This window comes from Panicum virgatum, chromosome 3K (genome assembly GCF_016808335.1).
Source record: "Panicum virgatum strain AP13 chromosome 3K, P.virgatum_v5, whole genome shotgun sequence".
In the NCBI taxonomy this organism is placed as follows: domain Eukaryota; kingdom Viridiplantae; phylum Streptophyta; class Magnoliopsida; order Poales; family Poaceae; genus Panicum; species Panicum virgatum.
The window spans coordinates 7,003,593-7,018,782 of record NC_053138.1 but is presented as its reverse complement, the minus strand read 5'-3'; the positions used below and the strand labels follow the sequence as shown (position 1 = coordinate 7,018,782).

Here is a 15,190-nt window from a genome sequence, read left to right as displayed (position 1 = left end):
ATCCGGTCGATTCCGGTCATCTGCGACAACGACGGCGGCGGCGACAACGAGCATGGCCCCCCTCCACCACCTCCGCCTCCCCCTTGCCGTGTGCGACCTCCGCCGGCGACCGTCCACGCCTCGCCGGCGACCATCCTCGCCTCGCCGGCCGTGCCTCCACTGGGCCCACCACAAGTCGCCAGCCATTTGCGTAGCTAGGAGAGAGGCGACGCACTTCTGGGTCTCGAGTTCGACGGCAGGCAAAATGCGTATCGCTTTTGGGTCACCCGTTGGAAGACGATTTCGCCACGCAAAACACTATGCGGGACCTATATTTGCGTTTGCCTCTCGTTCTTGGAGACAGTCTCACGAGGGCATGTGTTCTCTTCCTGCGCCCGCGCTCACATGACTAATCAGCAGCCCAGCTTATTTTATGGCCACTGGATTTATACATACGTGAATCTCAAAGCGGAAATTATATAAGATATTAACTTCCGGAAGATATATAGGTTTTCCGGAACAGGACCGCCACCGCACCCAGCCCAGCCCAAAACCTGCATGGGCTGGATGTTCGTCCGGCCCATGATAGGGCAGGGCCTTGTGACCACAAATCCTATAAGATTTTTTCTTCTTTACTCTCCAATATTTAAGATTCGTGCAAACCATCTCAACCGTTGGACCTTCTCAACCCTAACTCTCCTCCAAATCTCTCTCTCACCATGCGCTGCCGCCGCGTCTGACCCCACGCTGCGCCGCCGCGTCGCGCGAGCGCCGCACCCGCTTGCCGCGTGCTGCTACTGCGCCAGCCTGCCTCGCGCGCCGCGGTGCTGCTGCGCCTGCCTGCTGTGCGCTACTGCCGCGGTGCTGCGCCTGCCAGCCGCGCGCGCCGCGCTGCTGCCGCACGCTGCCGCTGCTGCGTGCTTCTGCTGCCGCCGCCGCAGCTGCTGCGCTGCGCGTCGCGCCTCGCCTCGCCTCGCCCGCGCACGCCGACGCTGGAGAAGAAACACCCAGCTCGCCGGACAAAAAACCTTCAACATTTCCATTTCGGCATTTTCAATATTTTATGCTTTCAATTTCAACATTTTATCTTCACAGTTTCAACATTTTGGAAGCCAATGTTGAACATGTTTAACTAAATGTTAAATTAGTTCTAATAAAATATTAAATATATTTGTAGCAGATAATTGGGCCAAAGTGGACTTTAAAGATTAATGTCTTATTTATCTTCCACAATATAAATAGGAGCCCCCCTTGTGACTGAGCAAATTGTTAGGCCGCAGAACTTGTAGCATACGAATTTTTATACTCCATGAAAGTTAAGAAAAGTAACATTGTTGCATATGAATTTTAGAAAAAAATAACTTCCTGGTTTGTGATAGGAAGTAACTTGTCAATAGTGTACATAATAATATTGATGTTAAGTAACTTGCGACTAAGTTATATGGCAGATGAAGTAAGGTTTGTTTTTGAAAAAGTAACTTCACCACTTTGAGCAAAACATACTCAAGTAGGATTTTGATTTGAAGTACTTGGTAAAACGAACATAATACCATAATAGAATTTTGATTTGGATGTGTGGTTGGAGAATTATTGATTTTTTAAAGTTAAATTAATATGCATGTGATTATCATGGCTCACATGCAACATATAGCATGTTAGGGTAGTGGCTCTCCACCGATTATTATCTGAAGAGCCCTCTCCCCCTGACCAGGTCCCTTTGCAAAAGTGTCGTCGATTTCGAATTTTCTTTACTTCTTGTTGAAAATTTTGAACATGAGCTTAAGGACTGCATGTTCAATTCGGCAAACAAGGAGTTTTTTTTTCTTTTTTGCGAAATTCCACGCACCTGCTGGTTGCTTAGGGACGGCCGGATCCGCCGCAATCCAACGACCGTAGAAACGGCAACCTAGCCTCGCTTAAGAATGGAAACGAATCGGATACTTACGGAAATGGATTTGAATATCTCGAATATCCATCTTCATATTTTCTTCTAGTTTTCATCCCCTAGGATAGAGATGGATTCGGATATCTATTTTTCTGTTTTCTTATGTTTCAATCCCTAGCCTAGCTCCTAACTCCAGGCGTGATTTCGTGCCTCAATAGTGAGTCCGGATGGTAATAACAGCCTCTTGACTGAACCAACGCATACGCATCTGAGTATCTTACAATGCTGCTTAACTGAACCAACCCAAAGTCTCAGTGTGTCAGTCAGGGATCCATTATTGACCAAACAACCACCACACGCATTGATGCTTCTTCGTACAGAGTTCATCATCACAGAAATAGAGGACGGACAAGAACTTAGTTTGGTCAGTAATGCTGGCTGGTGGACATCAGGACATGGCTGTCGAGGAAGGTTCAACTCGTCGAATAGTGTTAGACTCGTATTTTTTACGAAATAAAAATTACTCGAGATAACGGAATTTTGTCTCAGTTTGAGCTGCCCTCGTACCCCGCTTAGTTATATATATAAGTCCGAGATTTAACAAGAAGGGGATGTAGCTCAAATGGTGGAGCGCTCGCTTTGCATGCGAGAGGCACGGGGTTCGATCCCCCGCATGTCCAATTTTTTCTTCTTCTTTTGGTACCCTTTTATTAACAGTCTCGTCAACCATTGCAACCATGCTCGGAAGTGCTAGCATGATCCGAGTGTTGTGCAGCTGCACAGCCGCCAGCACAAACGAACACCCATGGTTGGAGGGATTGGTTGATTCCTAGCTCAACCTTTTGGGCAGCTGACACGTTTCACTTTCACCACGGTTTATCTGTGCAGAACTGCAGATTAAACCAAACCAAAATAAACCAACCAACCTGTCGATACCATTGCGAGTTCATATGGCAATTCTTCAGGCAGGAAGCAACAGAGCTGACGAACTACAGAAAGCATGAGTGCGCCTCCTACCATAAAGTTCATGGTGGCAAGACCCAAGATCAGCAGGCGATTTCTGGATGATTTTTTATAAGTAAAACTTGGCCCCTTAACAGCACCATGCACAGCGCTCAGCACTTTGCCTATTCCACCATTTTTTTTTCTTTTCCATCAACTGCGTGGATTGGTTTTTCAACTCCCTCGTCCATTCATCTTCAGCAAATAAAGTAACTTAAGTGAAAAAATCTTTAAAATGAAAAATAATGTCAAGGAAAATATATCCCAACTATTTCACATAGGTTTCATGGGGAAGTGAATATCAAGGAGCACATATCAGAGTACAATATATCATGCACCATCTACACCGACTACTAACTATGGTTAAAGCTTAGAATTACCACTACATTGATAAATTACTGATAATTAGAATTTGCAAAAACCAAAATGTAGCAGCCAACCACATCTACCTAGAATCCACAAACTCAGCAGGATGTCAGGAAAGGGACAAGGACGAGCTGTTGGTCAATCTTCATCCTGAGTTTCCTCATCATCAGCATTGTTACCATACCTCCAGCCATCTTCAATGTTGTTGTCCCCATCTTCTTCTGTCTCTTCACTATCATCTTCGTACGTAGCCTTACCTGACCACTGGTTCTTGACACCACTGATATTGGAAGGCATCGAGGTTGAAATCTTGGTATTGTAGACTTTAGACGAGTGGACCTTGTGGGTCTTGCTTCTTTTGGGGTTTGGTGCAGTGTCACCAACCTCAGCATAGTTATACTGATACGACGTTTCATTCACACCATGCTGACCAGAAGCACCAAGCTTACCATTTTCCTCTTGGCCGTGTTCAGGATGCTGAGTTTTTAGATGAAGGTTCAATTTGTAACTATGAATGTATGCTTTGTCGCAACCTTCGTAGGGGCAGACATACGGGCGATCGGGAAAGCTTGTGGTTGCTGGAGTCGAAGGCTTTGGTGCACTGTAAGTTTTTTCTACTGGTGGAGTATGTTGCACTGTAACAGGAGTTCCAGTCTGCACCATGACCACAATGGACACAATCGAATCAATCTCACTAGTTAGACATAGTTTTGCTAATGTGCTACAGTTAATAATTTAAACTTGCAGAAAAACTAGAATAGCTTTCCAAGGACCATGGGCATATGCAAACTTTGCATTAACATGGAAAGAATATACAAGTTCAGATTAGCAAATGTGAATTTTTAATGTAATACTGGACTTTAAAAATGATTATTAGTTGTTGTTTTTTTCTTTTTCTTGAACACAAGTGCAGTCAGAAGTGAGATACATCCCTTCTGAAAAATTTCTCAAAGGGAGAGACATCCCACCATCCTATGCGTTAGCCAGCTTAACCCAGGAGACTCCTTGATTATTTAGTATACTGATATGAGATTAATCTGACAAACCTGATGTACTACAACTTATTGCAATAGGAGTTTAGCTATGCAGTTAATCAATTATACTTGATGAACAGTTCAAAAAACTCTCTACAAGGTGTCAGGGTAAAGCTGTTATATAGTCCAATGTTCAGCCACAAACAACATAATACCCGAGCGTTGAGATACCCTCCACCTTATATAAAAACAAATGCATCAGAATTCTGAAGGACTGTTTGCAACGTAATCTTCATCCCTAGAGAAGGAAGAAATCTACAAGGATGCTCATAGGCTGATAGCTTGATAGCAAACAACTATAGCATAAGCACAACATACAACACAGAAAAAATGAGCAGCCTCACTGAGAAATACTGCAATACAGTCTGGCATGATAGCGCTGGGGTGTAGAAAACAGTTAGTTAAGATAACCTTTCACAGATTATTTTTACACATTTCTTATATCCATTTAGTACCAAGGATGTAACTTAGTTTTGTACAAAAAGTAATACTGTAATAGTAACCACTGCAGGCAACAAGCAACCAAGAGGCAGGTGTACCCTGTATCATGATTAAAGAAGTTTAGGCACAATAGCAACGTACCTTTTCATGTGACTTGACATGGACTCTTAGTTTGGAGTCACTTGTAAATCTTTTGCCACATGCTGGGAAAGGGCATATGTGATAATTCTCCAATGCATGTGTTTTGAGGTGTGACCGTAAGTTAAAATCCAACGAGAAGGCCTGAAATTCAAAGAATTAGTTTGTTACAAAATATGAATGCAGTAATAGCCAGATAACACACACCCATAAGAAAGGGCATCCATTCACATCAACACAAAGGAATTGGAAAGGACCAGTTGGCTAGGAGGTTTGAATCAGGCCACCATATCCTCGTGCGCCTAAATGGCCTTCAATAAGGCCGGCGCCAGTTAAGGACCCCAATTTTTTAGAGGGAAAAATAAACTATTTCAAACTGATCATTCATGGAGTCATCAGTCATGGACTCATGGATGTGCAAACTGGAAGCTTTTTGTTGTATAACCTCCAAATCAGGAACAATTTTAGGAACATATCGATTGAGTACTTGAGTATAGACACATAGTGGGACTGGATAGATCCAATGAAATTTGATTAGATTGAGCTACAAAATTTTTAAAAAAAAACATATTCAATTAGAGAGAATCAGATGGCAGCTCGACATTAGACATGACATGGTATGTAAAGAATGGTGTGGATATATATAACTTGGAAAGGATAAGGTATATCTTGATGGTTAAAAGCAAAGGAGCCACAGTGCTGTAGAAATCCATGATACCTTATAAGTGCATTGCTAGAGAAGGATGAGGTAATCACCTTACCACAGCCTGGATGCGGACAGACAAAATCTTTTTGTCCTGTGTGTGTAAGATAGTGTCGCTTCAGCTTGGAGCTATCAACAAATTTCTGCATGACAGAACAACTAAGTAATTAGGGTCTACATTGACACTTTGAATGTTCTCAGCATAAGTATAGCAGACATGTGGTTTACTGGGTTTTAGGTATATAATAATATAAAGATAGGGCGTAAGGGCTTAGAAAATTAAATGTACAGCTGTCTGTTTAGGCTTTTCTGTATGATAGGTAGCATCAGATTAATTACTATTTACTTTGCCATTAGTTGCAATCAATGTAAGAAATACCGGGCTAAGATATTTAGCGGAAGCCCTTCCAAAAAGCTAAAAGAGCTATAGCGGAAGCTAAATCATTTAGCGGAATGATAAAGGAATCAATAATTACATACAAAATTAGAAGCATCATTGGTCTAACACTCTAAAATAGATTCAACGCGTCTCTTGACTGCCCAACTATGCCCGTGCTGCTTTGTCTATGGTCCACCCTAGTTATATTGATTATTTATTTCTTTTGACTACATCTTTAGCGGATGTAGCGCACATTTATTACCACTAAATCCTGTAAAAAAAAACCTTTAGCGAACATAGCAGACAAATGTTGTATAGCGTAGCGGTAGATCTCCTAAAAAGCTAATAGCAGGCTATTAGCGGGCTATTTTGTACATTGGTTGCAATGTAATAACAGAGTAAATCTATAAAAAGATCAATTACACTATAGGGTCATAGGGAAATAACAGGACTAGTCAGGATAAAGGTTGTGCAATTACAGATAGCAGCTAGACATACTCAATTCAACAAGAACATCATAATTTCTGTAAGAAATAAGAACATAATTAGATGTTTACTATAAGTACACCAACGCTGAAGTGCGTAAATTCAACAAAACAAAAAAAAGGTGGTACTTATGATAATTCCCAGTCGAGATAGTTAGAATGTAAGATACCTTCCCGCAGTTGGGCTCATTGCAGATATACTGCTTCTCATTGTGCACGTGAGCGTGCTTGCGGAGTGCGCTGACATCAACAAAGGTCTTGCCGCAGTTCTCGTAGCTGCAGAGGAAAAGGATCTCTGTGGTGGGTTCAGGCTTGGGCGCCTCTGCCTCTAGCACTTTGGGGTTTTCCTTGGAGCTTCTATGCCCATCCTCTGCACACCGGTAAGGAAGGGGGGTGTCGTTAATCACCAGCAGCGAATTACCACAAATCAGCCATAGCTAGTGCTCTAGATCCATGAACCATCAGTATTTCCAATGGACACCTAGAATCAGCCTCTCGAAATTCAAGAATTACCTATGCATCATACTTGAAGCATTTGCTGCCGGTGACCCACTTGAAATGGTGGGGGGAAACAAGGGAATGAAGAAAAGGGAGGAGATTTAGTGGTAGTAAAATCAGTACCTCTGACCCACTTGAAGAGAGAGCATTTGCTGCCGGAGGACGCGAGATCCATCGGGATCCTGTGAACCGAACGCAACCAAAAGAAACAATGCAGAGCGCTCACGGTTAATCGGACTCCGGGCGCGGCAGAAGCATTGAAAAAGTTGTCAGCGCGACAGAGGACATGGACGCACCATTGCTTGACCCAGCGCGCGGCGGGGCGCGGCGGGCGGCGGACCGGCTGCTGCGGCGGGTAGTAGTACTTGTAGCCCCCCGATCCGGCGGCCGCCGCCGGGTACTCCATCGCCGTCCCTTCTTCCCTGTGCGCCGATGGCTAGCTCGCTCCCCCCTAGGGTTTCGTCTTTCTCTCTCGCCGGCTGCGGGTGGGTCGGAGCAGCCTCTCGGTCGGTTTTGGCTTGGTCGGTCGGAGCCGGAGCTCACCTTTGCTCGCGGGTTTAACGGCGGCCGGAGAAAGCCTTTGGCTTTGCCTTCTTCCCTCCGTCCCCTGTGTTGTTGTACGAATCTCAAAGCACAATCCAACCGTAAATCCTCAAGCTCCCATGATGATACTCCTCTTCGACATGGTGATGATGATGAGTAGTGCTAAACTTGCAAGTTCAAGCCTGACTTTCTTGACCTCTGTGTAAAACGACAGGACCACAGAATTCATAGTTTCACGCACTTGGGCACCTGATTGTTACGCACCTGTTCCATTCAAACCTCCATGAGATTTACATAAAAGCAAATCCATTTCGCACAATTTATACTTCATCATTTCAGCACTATTGATGTCTTTATATACTTTGCGCCATCATTTAAAAAAAATTGGTGCAAACCAGTCATTTCAGCACATTTTCATGGAAGAAGCAACAAGAAGCTATAACTAGAACCAGTAACTATTGTTATGGCAGCAACTTGGCATCAGTGGTGACTATGACAATATGGCATCACCGACAACTCGTGAAGCAACACAAAGCAAACAGAGCGCTGCAAGCACTACAAGCATAATGAGATCAAACAGCATTGAACGAACAAAAACTGGTCCAGCTTGCTTATTTATTCATCACATCCGGGGCTTGCTGCCTATTATTTCAAATAAATACAACAGCACGAACTACAAGCGCTAGCTAGGTTTGTCATGACAGAACAATGATAATAATATTACAAAGGGTGTGGAACAGGCTCAACATGATCCTGCACAATATTCACCGAGAAAAGGAACACTTTGAATACAATGATCCATGAGTCGTGTGTATTTCTCTGACCCCCTCTAATCGGCACGAGATTGGCCAGCACGAGAGGAGAGGATGATACCGACGATGAGACCGTACAGAGCAAGAGCTTCCGCGAAGATGAGGATGAGGATCATGCCCACAAACAACTTTGGCTGCTGTGCGTTCGCCCTGAAGAGGAGACAAGTCAGAATGAGCTAAGATTATCTACTTGCTGCAAACAAGGGCTAAGCTGTAGAAGTAGAACATGTATCACCAAAGCTAACAACCAAAACTACGAAATGGAACCCTTAATTCCACAACCCTTTAACCATTTCCTCCCTCCCCAAATCCACAGCATGCCTAGCTCACATGGAAAAATGTTGCAGATGATAAGAAAAATATAATGATAACTTAATGCAAACATGGGCTAAGCTGTAACAAATTTGGCCATGGAACAAAATATAGCTCCTTATAAGAAAACCTAGTGTATATTAGCAACCAATAACAGAAACTAGTCTACCACGGCATATTATTTATACTCAGCCTGAATAAGTTTTGGTACAACAGAGCTCCACAAGTACTAAAGCTGAGGTAACAAAATAAATTGAGTTGAAATATTTGCATGCCATTCATTGAAAAATTCATTAGCAGGTCAACTGAGTGCGAGGGCAAAAGGTTAGTGTGGATTAAGACACCAGCTCATTATGATGCCATAAATGTGAGTCCAAAGATCAAAGTTTTACAGGAGTAGAGTAGGTATCACCAATCAACAAATAAAATTACGAAAGTGAAAATCCTTATTGCCATCACAACCCATTTACCCTCTCACCAAGTTCACTGTACATGCCTAGTTCATGTGGAAAATTGCTGCAAAAGCTCTATTTATTGGAAAAAATTGTGAAATGAACTGAACTAGATGGAGTTTGGAGGATCATGGATTTTGAAATATCAATTCAGAACCAAAATAAATCCTCAATGAATGCACCGCTACCATAATCACTATGTAATTGCATGTTCAAGAAACATATCAAACTCATGGAGGAGCCTTTTTGTTTATTACATCAATCTAGAGGCCGAACACTGACAACAATGCCATGCGTAAGCGTAACTACTGAAGCATGCCCAATTCAGACCCAAATGTTTTTTCCCCTTTCAAGAAGCAGAGACTGCATTATGGTCGTAATACGAGATCAAACTCAAACAGCCTTAAACTGACAAGCATAAGTCATTTGTAGTTTGCAACCATCCATGCCTAAGGCAAGGAAGAAAAATCTACTCATTTTCATGAATTAGGCTTTGAGCTATCATGCTCGATCCTATATTACATTACAGATCTTAGGTTGGCGACAATTTATCAAGCCCGAATCAGTCACAAATACGCTGTCTGCTGTAATCAAACCAGATAAAACGTGCGCAATGGATCTCAACTACAATGAGAGCTCCCATGATTAGCAGCAGCATCAATGATCCACATGGTCCTTGATCCATGTACCGCAAGGGAAGGGAAGGAAATGGAAATGAAGCGGATAATGTTACCTGACTCCAGCGTCTCCGACGATGCCGATGGCCATCCCGGCGGCGAGGCCGGCGAGGCCGCAGGCGAGTCCGGAGGAGAGGTGCGCGTAGCCGTCGAAGAGGTAGTATGGCTTGGCCTTGGGGTTGATCCCGGTGGAGATGATGACGGCGATGATGAGGCCGTAGATGCCGAGGACTCCGGCCATGACGACGGGGACGATGGACTTCATGACGAGCTCCGGGCGCATGACCCCCATGGAGGCGACCCCGACGCCGCTCTTGGCCGTGCCGTAGGCGGCGCCCATGCCTGAGTATCCGAGAGAGGGGATGGATCCAGCGGGTGAGGCGGGCAGGGAGGGGAGAGATCTGACGCGGGAAGCGACGGGGAGGAGGGCGGGTGGTGCTTACATGAGAAGATGAGCGCGGCGGCGGCGCCGAGGAAGCCGAAGAAGGGCGCCGTCTCATCGCCGCTGAAGGTGGAGCCCGCCATGGGATCTCGTCTCGCCGGGGAACAGAGAGAGAGAGAGGATGGACGGGATCAGGGTCAGGCCACGACGATCCTGCGTGCTGGAGCACGATCTCTCTCCTTTTCTGTGGACTCCGGAGAAAAACAATACTATTTCTTCATGGGCTCATGGGCTGGGATTTTGATCCTTCTTTCGGCTCGGCTCGTGGGCTGCCTCTTAGTTCCTGGGCTGAGATTGGTGAATAAGGGCATCTCCATGCCTATGCCTTCAATCATTTGTACTCCCTCCGTTCCAAATTATAAGACATTCTAAAAATCTTGGAGAGTTAAAGCAATCTCAAATTTAACTAAAATTATAGAGAGAAATATAAAAATTTATGATATTAAATTAATGTACTATGAAAATATAACTAATCAAGAATCTAATGGTACTTAGTTTATATAATAAATGTCATTATTCTATTATATAAATTTGGTCAAATATAAAAAAATTTAACTCTCCAAGATTGTTGAAATATCTTATAATTTGAAACGGAGGGAGTAGTAGTTTGTATATCCATGCCTAGAACAAGGCAGAAAATCAAAGAAATATATTCCTCACGCGCAGGGGTGGGAAACAAACTTTCGTGGAAGGGTGCCGAAGGGTGCCACCGATACTGTTTATCTTCCTCGTTGAGAGCAGCGGCGGGCGGAGTTCGAGGTGTGTGTGTGTTGGGGGGGGGGGGGGGGTCGGATGGGGCTACTGGCGACCTTAGAAAGAGGGAGGTGGGTGGTGGGAGGTAGGGAAGCTTGACAGCGGAGGCGGGTTGCGAGGGTGGTATGGCGAGGAGTTGGGATGTCACTGGCCATCGGAGGTCGGGGGGACAATCGGTAGGCTAGAACTAGGGCAGGGGAGTTCGAGTTAGAGGTGATTAGCATCGGCGGCGGAGGCGCCAGAGCGGCAGCGCAGCTAGAGTCGGAGGGGGGGAGCGGGTGGAAATTTACAGGATTGGTGAATGTTTCCCTCTAGGAGATATGCACATTGGTGCAATAGCACTTTTGTTTTTTAAAAAAGATGAAATTGAAGCTTTCTATATTTGATTGAAAAATAAGGATATTGTTGGAGAAAATGGAAGACATTTTCACCTTTGCTTTCACGCTTTTAGGGGTGAATCAAATAGAGCCTTTTTGGTTTACATTCGCGTACTGTATTTCAGATTTAAAAGCGAATGATTTTCATACATTTATTTGCTTTAATTTCTCTACTGTCAGTGCGAAGTGTACCTGTTGCACGTAATCTCCAATGCTTTGATTCCATCACAAGCTAGCACGACGAACCCGGATCTGGCTATGTATTTTGTTCCAAATTATATGTCATTTGACTTTTTTGATTTCATGTTTGATCATTTGTTTTATTCAAAAATTTGTACAAAATATCATTTTTTTGTTATGACTTGTTTCATTAATACGAGTTCTTCAAAAATAATTTAAATTTAACTATATTTGTATAATTTTTTTAATAAGAGAAGTGGTTAAATTTAAGATAAAAAATCAAACGATTGACAATTTAGAACGGAAAGAGTATATAGTATGCTTTGTGATGCGGTCCCGGACTCCAGGTCGGCCGTTGATGTCGATCATCAGATCGGTCGCACACCCATCACATGCATGTGGTACTACTGCATGCATATCTTCCACCCACTGTGGCACTGTGCCGCGGCTTCGCTTTTAATGCTTGCTTTAATCACCGTGTTCGGCTGGTGGGTAGGGCTCCAGCCCTACAATAATTCTCTCTCACACCACTCTAGCTCCAGCCACCAGCCAGGTAACAGTGTTTTTCTCTCGCACCACTCCAGCTCTAGCCTCCAGCTCCAGGCTGCCGAACGCGGTGAATTTGCTTTGCTTATGAGTGTGCATTACAGATGATAACTAACCTTAACCAGTAAGCTAGCTATCATTCGATCACCATGCTTAATTATTGTACTGTCCGATCCACCCTCAAACTTTATTTTAGAATGGCGACCCGGACCATTTCTTCATTCCTTTTATATATTTTTTAAAAACTATACAGTAAAACTTAGACTCTCACGAGGTATGCACATTCACCACTACGCACATACACATATCCTATTACGAACATCTTTAAAATCACAGACGTCTTACCGTTGATAGAAACATCGTATACCACTGAAAACACAATTGCCTGCCACTCATGAGGTCGATAGTCGATACGACTATTTACTAGGTACTCTACTGTGGATGCACATGCACATGCACCGCTTCTTATATATATATATATATGTTTTATTATACATGTGCGCATGCATATGCAAAACGTGCGGTATGTAGATCAATAATAACCAAATAAAGTGCCACCTTTAACTTGCTTTTCCGAAATGTGGACATGCCTGCCTATAGTATGGACGTATCACGTATACATACACACGTATAACGGCCGGGTGCTAAGCTACTGCATGCATGTTAGTTGGCCCGCGTGCACATTTGTGATGTACAGCACAGTAGGCTTTTTGCTTTACACGCTGGGCTAGCTGGACGGCAGTCGACAGGTGCAACCCAAAATATCATCCAGGCCATCCATCCATCCATCGCCGGCCAACCACACACAGTTACGTACGTTTGCACGGCGAGTACTATCGATCGGAGATAAAGCATGATCGATATCATCGACCACACATCGTCTGTCGATCCAAACCTTTCGATCGTGTAAAGCGTCCTGATCGATCGACCGTGGTGAAATGGATATACGTACACTTTCACTAAAGCTGTGTGTGAGTGTGAGACCACAACGGCGCATACTACTCTACCACAGTGCTGCTGCTGCAATAATACTGCAACCCTACGTGCATATTTGTGCACTGTGCATGTGTTTTTTCCCCAATTATTGCTGTACGTGCCCAACGTTTATTTGACACGTCACTGGCCTAGTCTGCCAAGTACTATATATATATACAGTGTCATGTGCACTCTTCCAATAAATATTTTCCAATAAGTTGATATTGAGATATGTCCCAATATCGCTTTCACAGTTTATTGGGAGGGATATTTTTACAGTTCCACAATAATCTTTTCCAATAGACTATCGTATTGGAAGACAAGGAACTCTCCCTTTATTTGAGGAGAGTTGGAGTGAAATATTTGGATAAAACAATAATTATTGGGGAAAGAAAGATGTATTGGAGAACAACTGAAATATATTTTCCTCCTAATAGTGATGGTTTATTGGGAAAAGGGGACTGCCGGAGATGCTCCAGCTTCTTCCATGGCAGCTTCAGTTCCACTAAATTCGATGTCTTTGGGATAATTCATTGATTATTATTGTGGATTTCCAAAAGTTAATTTGATCCACGCCGGGCAGCTTGTAGGATGATGAGACTTAACAATGATCATCATTTATGATAGAAAACTTCACAGTCAAAAAAGATATCTAAAATTAAGGACTTGAGTAGCCAGGAAGGATGCACAAGTGGTGACGTCGTTAATCTTGACGATCTGCCGGTTTATTCTTTCAGAGGTGCTCATAGAGGTAGGGCTGTGTGTATTCGTAGAGGTTGAGTGTGCGTGCGTTTGTGAGCATCGTGTCTCCACTTTGTTTCGAAAAAAAAGAGTAGGCAGGAGGTCGCTATAGCTAAAGCATGCATTTTAATTGACCAAACATGGTTCACATGTTTCTTAGCTGTTGAAAATTTCCTTTTTTTCTTTTTGGGAGGGTAGCTACTGTATATTTACACAATATGTACCCCATTTTAGAAAAATAAGTATGTTTAATTTGTCTGCAACCTATAGTATTATCAGCTTGATATAGTACGACCACCCAATCATGCAAAATAAAGCACTTGTTTGTTAGTTGGCGGGATTTTTAGGGCCCCTCAAAAAGAAGAAAGAAAATAAAAGGCAAGGAAAGGAAAGAAAACAAAAGAAAGGATAAACACAAGAGAAAATGAGAAGCGAAGCCGTTTGCAGCCTTCAATTTCTCCCACATTCCCCTTCAAACAGAAAAGTGCCATCAAAATGCCTGATTGAATTGAGAGATGACTGAGATAGTAGATTGGTGTGATAGTTTCCGTCCAATTAATCAACGATGATCAATTCAATATATGTAGTGTAGTCACCTCTCAATTTTGAAAGCAGTTGCAATGATTGGCCCAGTTAAGGCAAAGCTTGATTATTGGGGCCCGCTCCAGCACTTTTTCTTCTCATCCTTCCTTTTATGGTGGCACTACAAATTTTAACTTAATTAGATTTAGATAAACAAAATCTAACTCCTCCAAAGGGTTAATCTTTATTCCCAACAATTGGTACTTAAAAATGTTAAGAATCCCTGCAGAAAATAATTATCTTAAGAATTAATTTCCGGGGCAAAGGCTTCCTTTTGAATAAATCATAATTTTCCTTGCCTACTTTGGTTGGTTCTAGAAATTTTTTACATACACCGAAGGTTAGTTTTATTTATTGTTATACTATAATAGCATCAGTGTGTGTGTGTGAGAGAGAGAGAGGCCAGTTGACAAGTCATGTCGTTTCTGAAGATATGAGCCAAAGATCTGCTTGCAAGGCTGGAGATAAAGGAGAAAGAAAGCTTGCTTGAACGGTGATCTGCTGAATGCGTTCCTACCATTGAAAAGACAGCATGCATAAGTTCATGTTTTGTGCGGTCTGTCGCCTAGCCGGCCTATATTTTTATTGTCGAGATAGACCGATGGTGCTTTTTTTTCATGGAACCAATTCTCAACTAAACCGCATATTGTCCATTTTTAACAAAGGGGCAGGCAGATGACATGATATGATGCTTCCTCCAACAAATAAATGCCTAGAGAAAATGCAAGTTTGCCTGGTCTTGATTTGATTTATCATTTGCATATAAAAGAGCTGGATCCCCACGCATGCTAGCAGAATCTAGATATGAGGAATGTTGAGTACTCTATCCTGCTTGTAATGAGTGAATTGTCAACCGTGCGGTGTGATCGTGCGCTTGGTCTTTGGATT

The 15,190-nt window shown here is 43.1% G+C and overlaps 2 protein-coding genes across 3 annotated transcripts; both read right to left on the bottom strand.

Moving 5' to 3' along the window:
- Window positions 1–3,080: 3,080 nt before the first annotated feature.
- On the bottom strand, window positions 3,081–7,507 carry LOC120697175 (zinc finger transcription factor YY1-like). The gene is made up of 6 exons (XM_039980315.1): window positions 7,207–7,507; window positions 7,034–7,092; window positions 6,583–6,782; window positions 5,602–5,691; window positions 4,849–4,989; window positions 3,081–3,886 (listed from the first exon to the last, which is right to left on the bottom strand). Exons 1-6 carry the CDS (start codon window positions 7,314–7,316, stop codon window positions 3,371–3,373), a joined length of 1,116 nt encoding a protein of 371 aa, XP_039836249.1. The 5' UTR covers window positions 7,317–7,507; the 3' UTR covers window positions 3,081–3,370.
- Window positions 7,508–8,035: 528 nt separating this feature from the next.
- LOC120697176 (V-type proton ATPase 16 kDa proteolipid subunit-like) lies at window positions 8,036–14,698 on the bottom strand. Of its 2 annotated transcripts, XM_039980318.1 has the most exons (4): window positions 14,689–14,698; window positions 10,150–10,269; window positions 9,763–10,048; window positions 8,036–8,415 (listed from the first exon to the last, which is right to left on the bottom strand). In XM_039980318.1, exons 2-4 carry the CDS (start codon window positions 10,229–10,231, stop codon window positions 8,283–8,285), a joined length of 501 nt encoding a protein of 166 aa, XP_039836252.1. In that variant the 5' UTR covers window positions 10,232–10,269; window positions 14,689–14,698; the 3' UTR covers window positions 8,036–8,282. The 2 variants fall into 2 exon arrangements, with proteins under 2 accessions (XP_039836252.1, XP_039836251.1); XM_039980317.1 differs by lacking the exon at window positions 14,689–14,698 and having other exon boundaries at window positions 10,150–10,324.
- Between the last annotated feature and the right edge of the window lie 492 nt (window positions 14,699–15,190).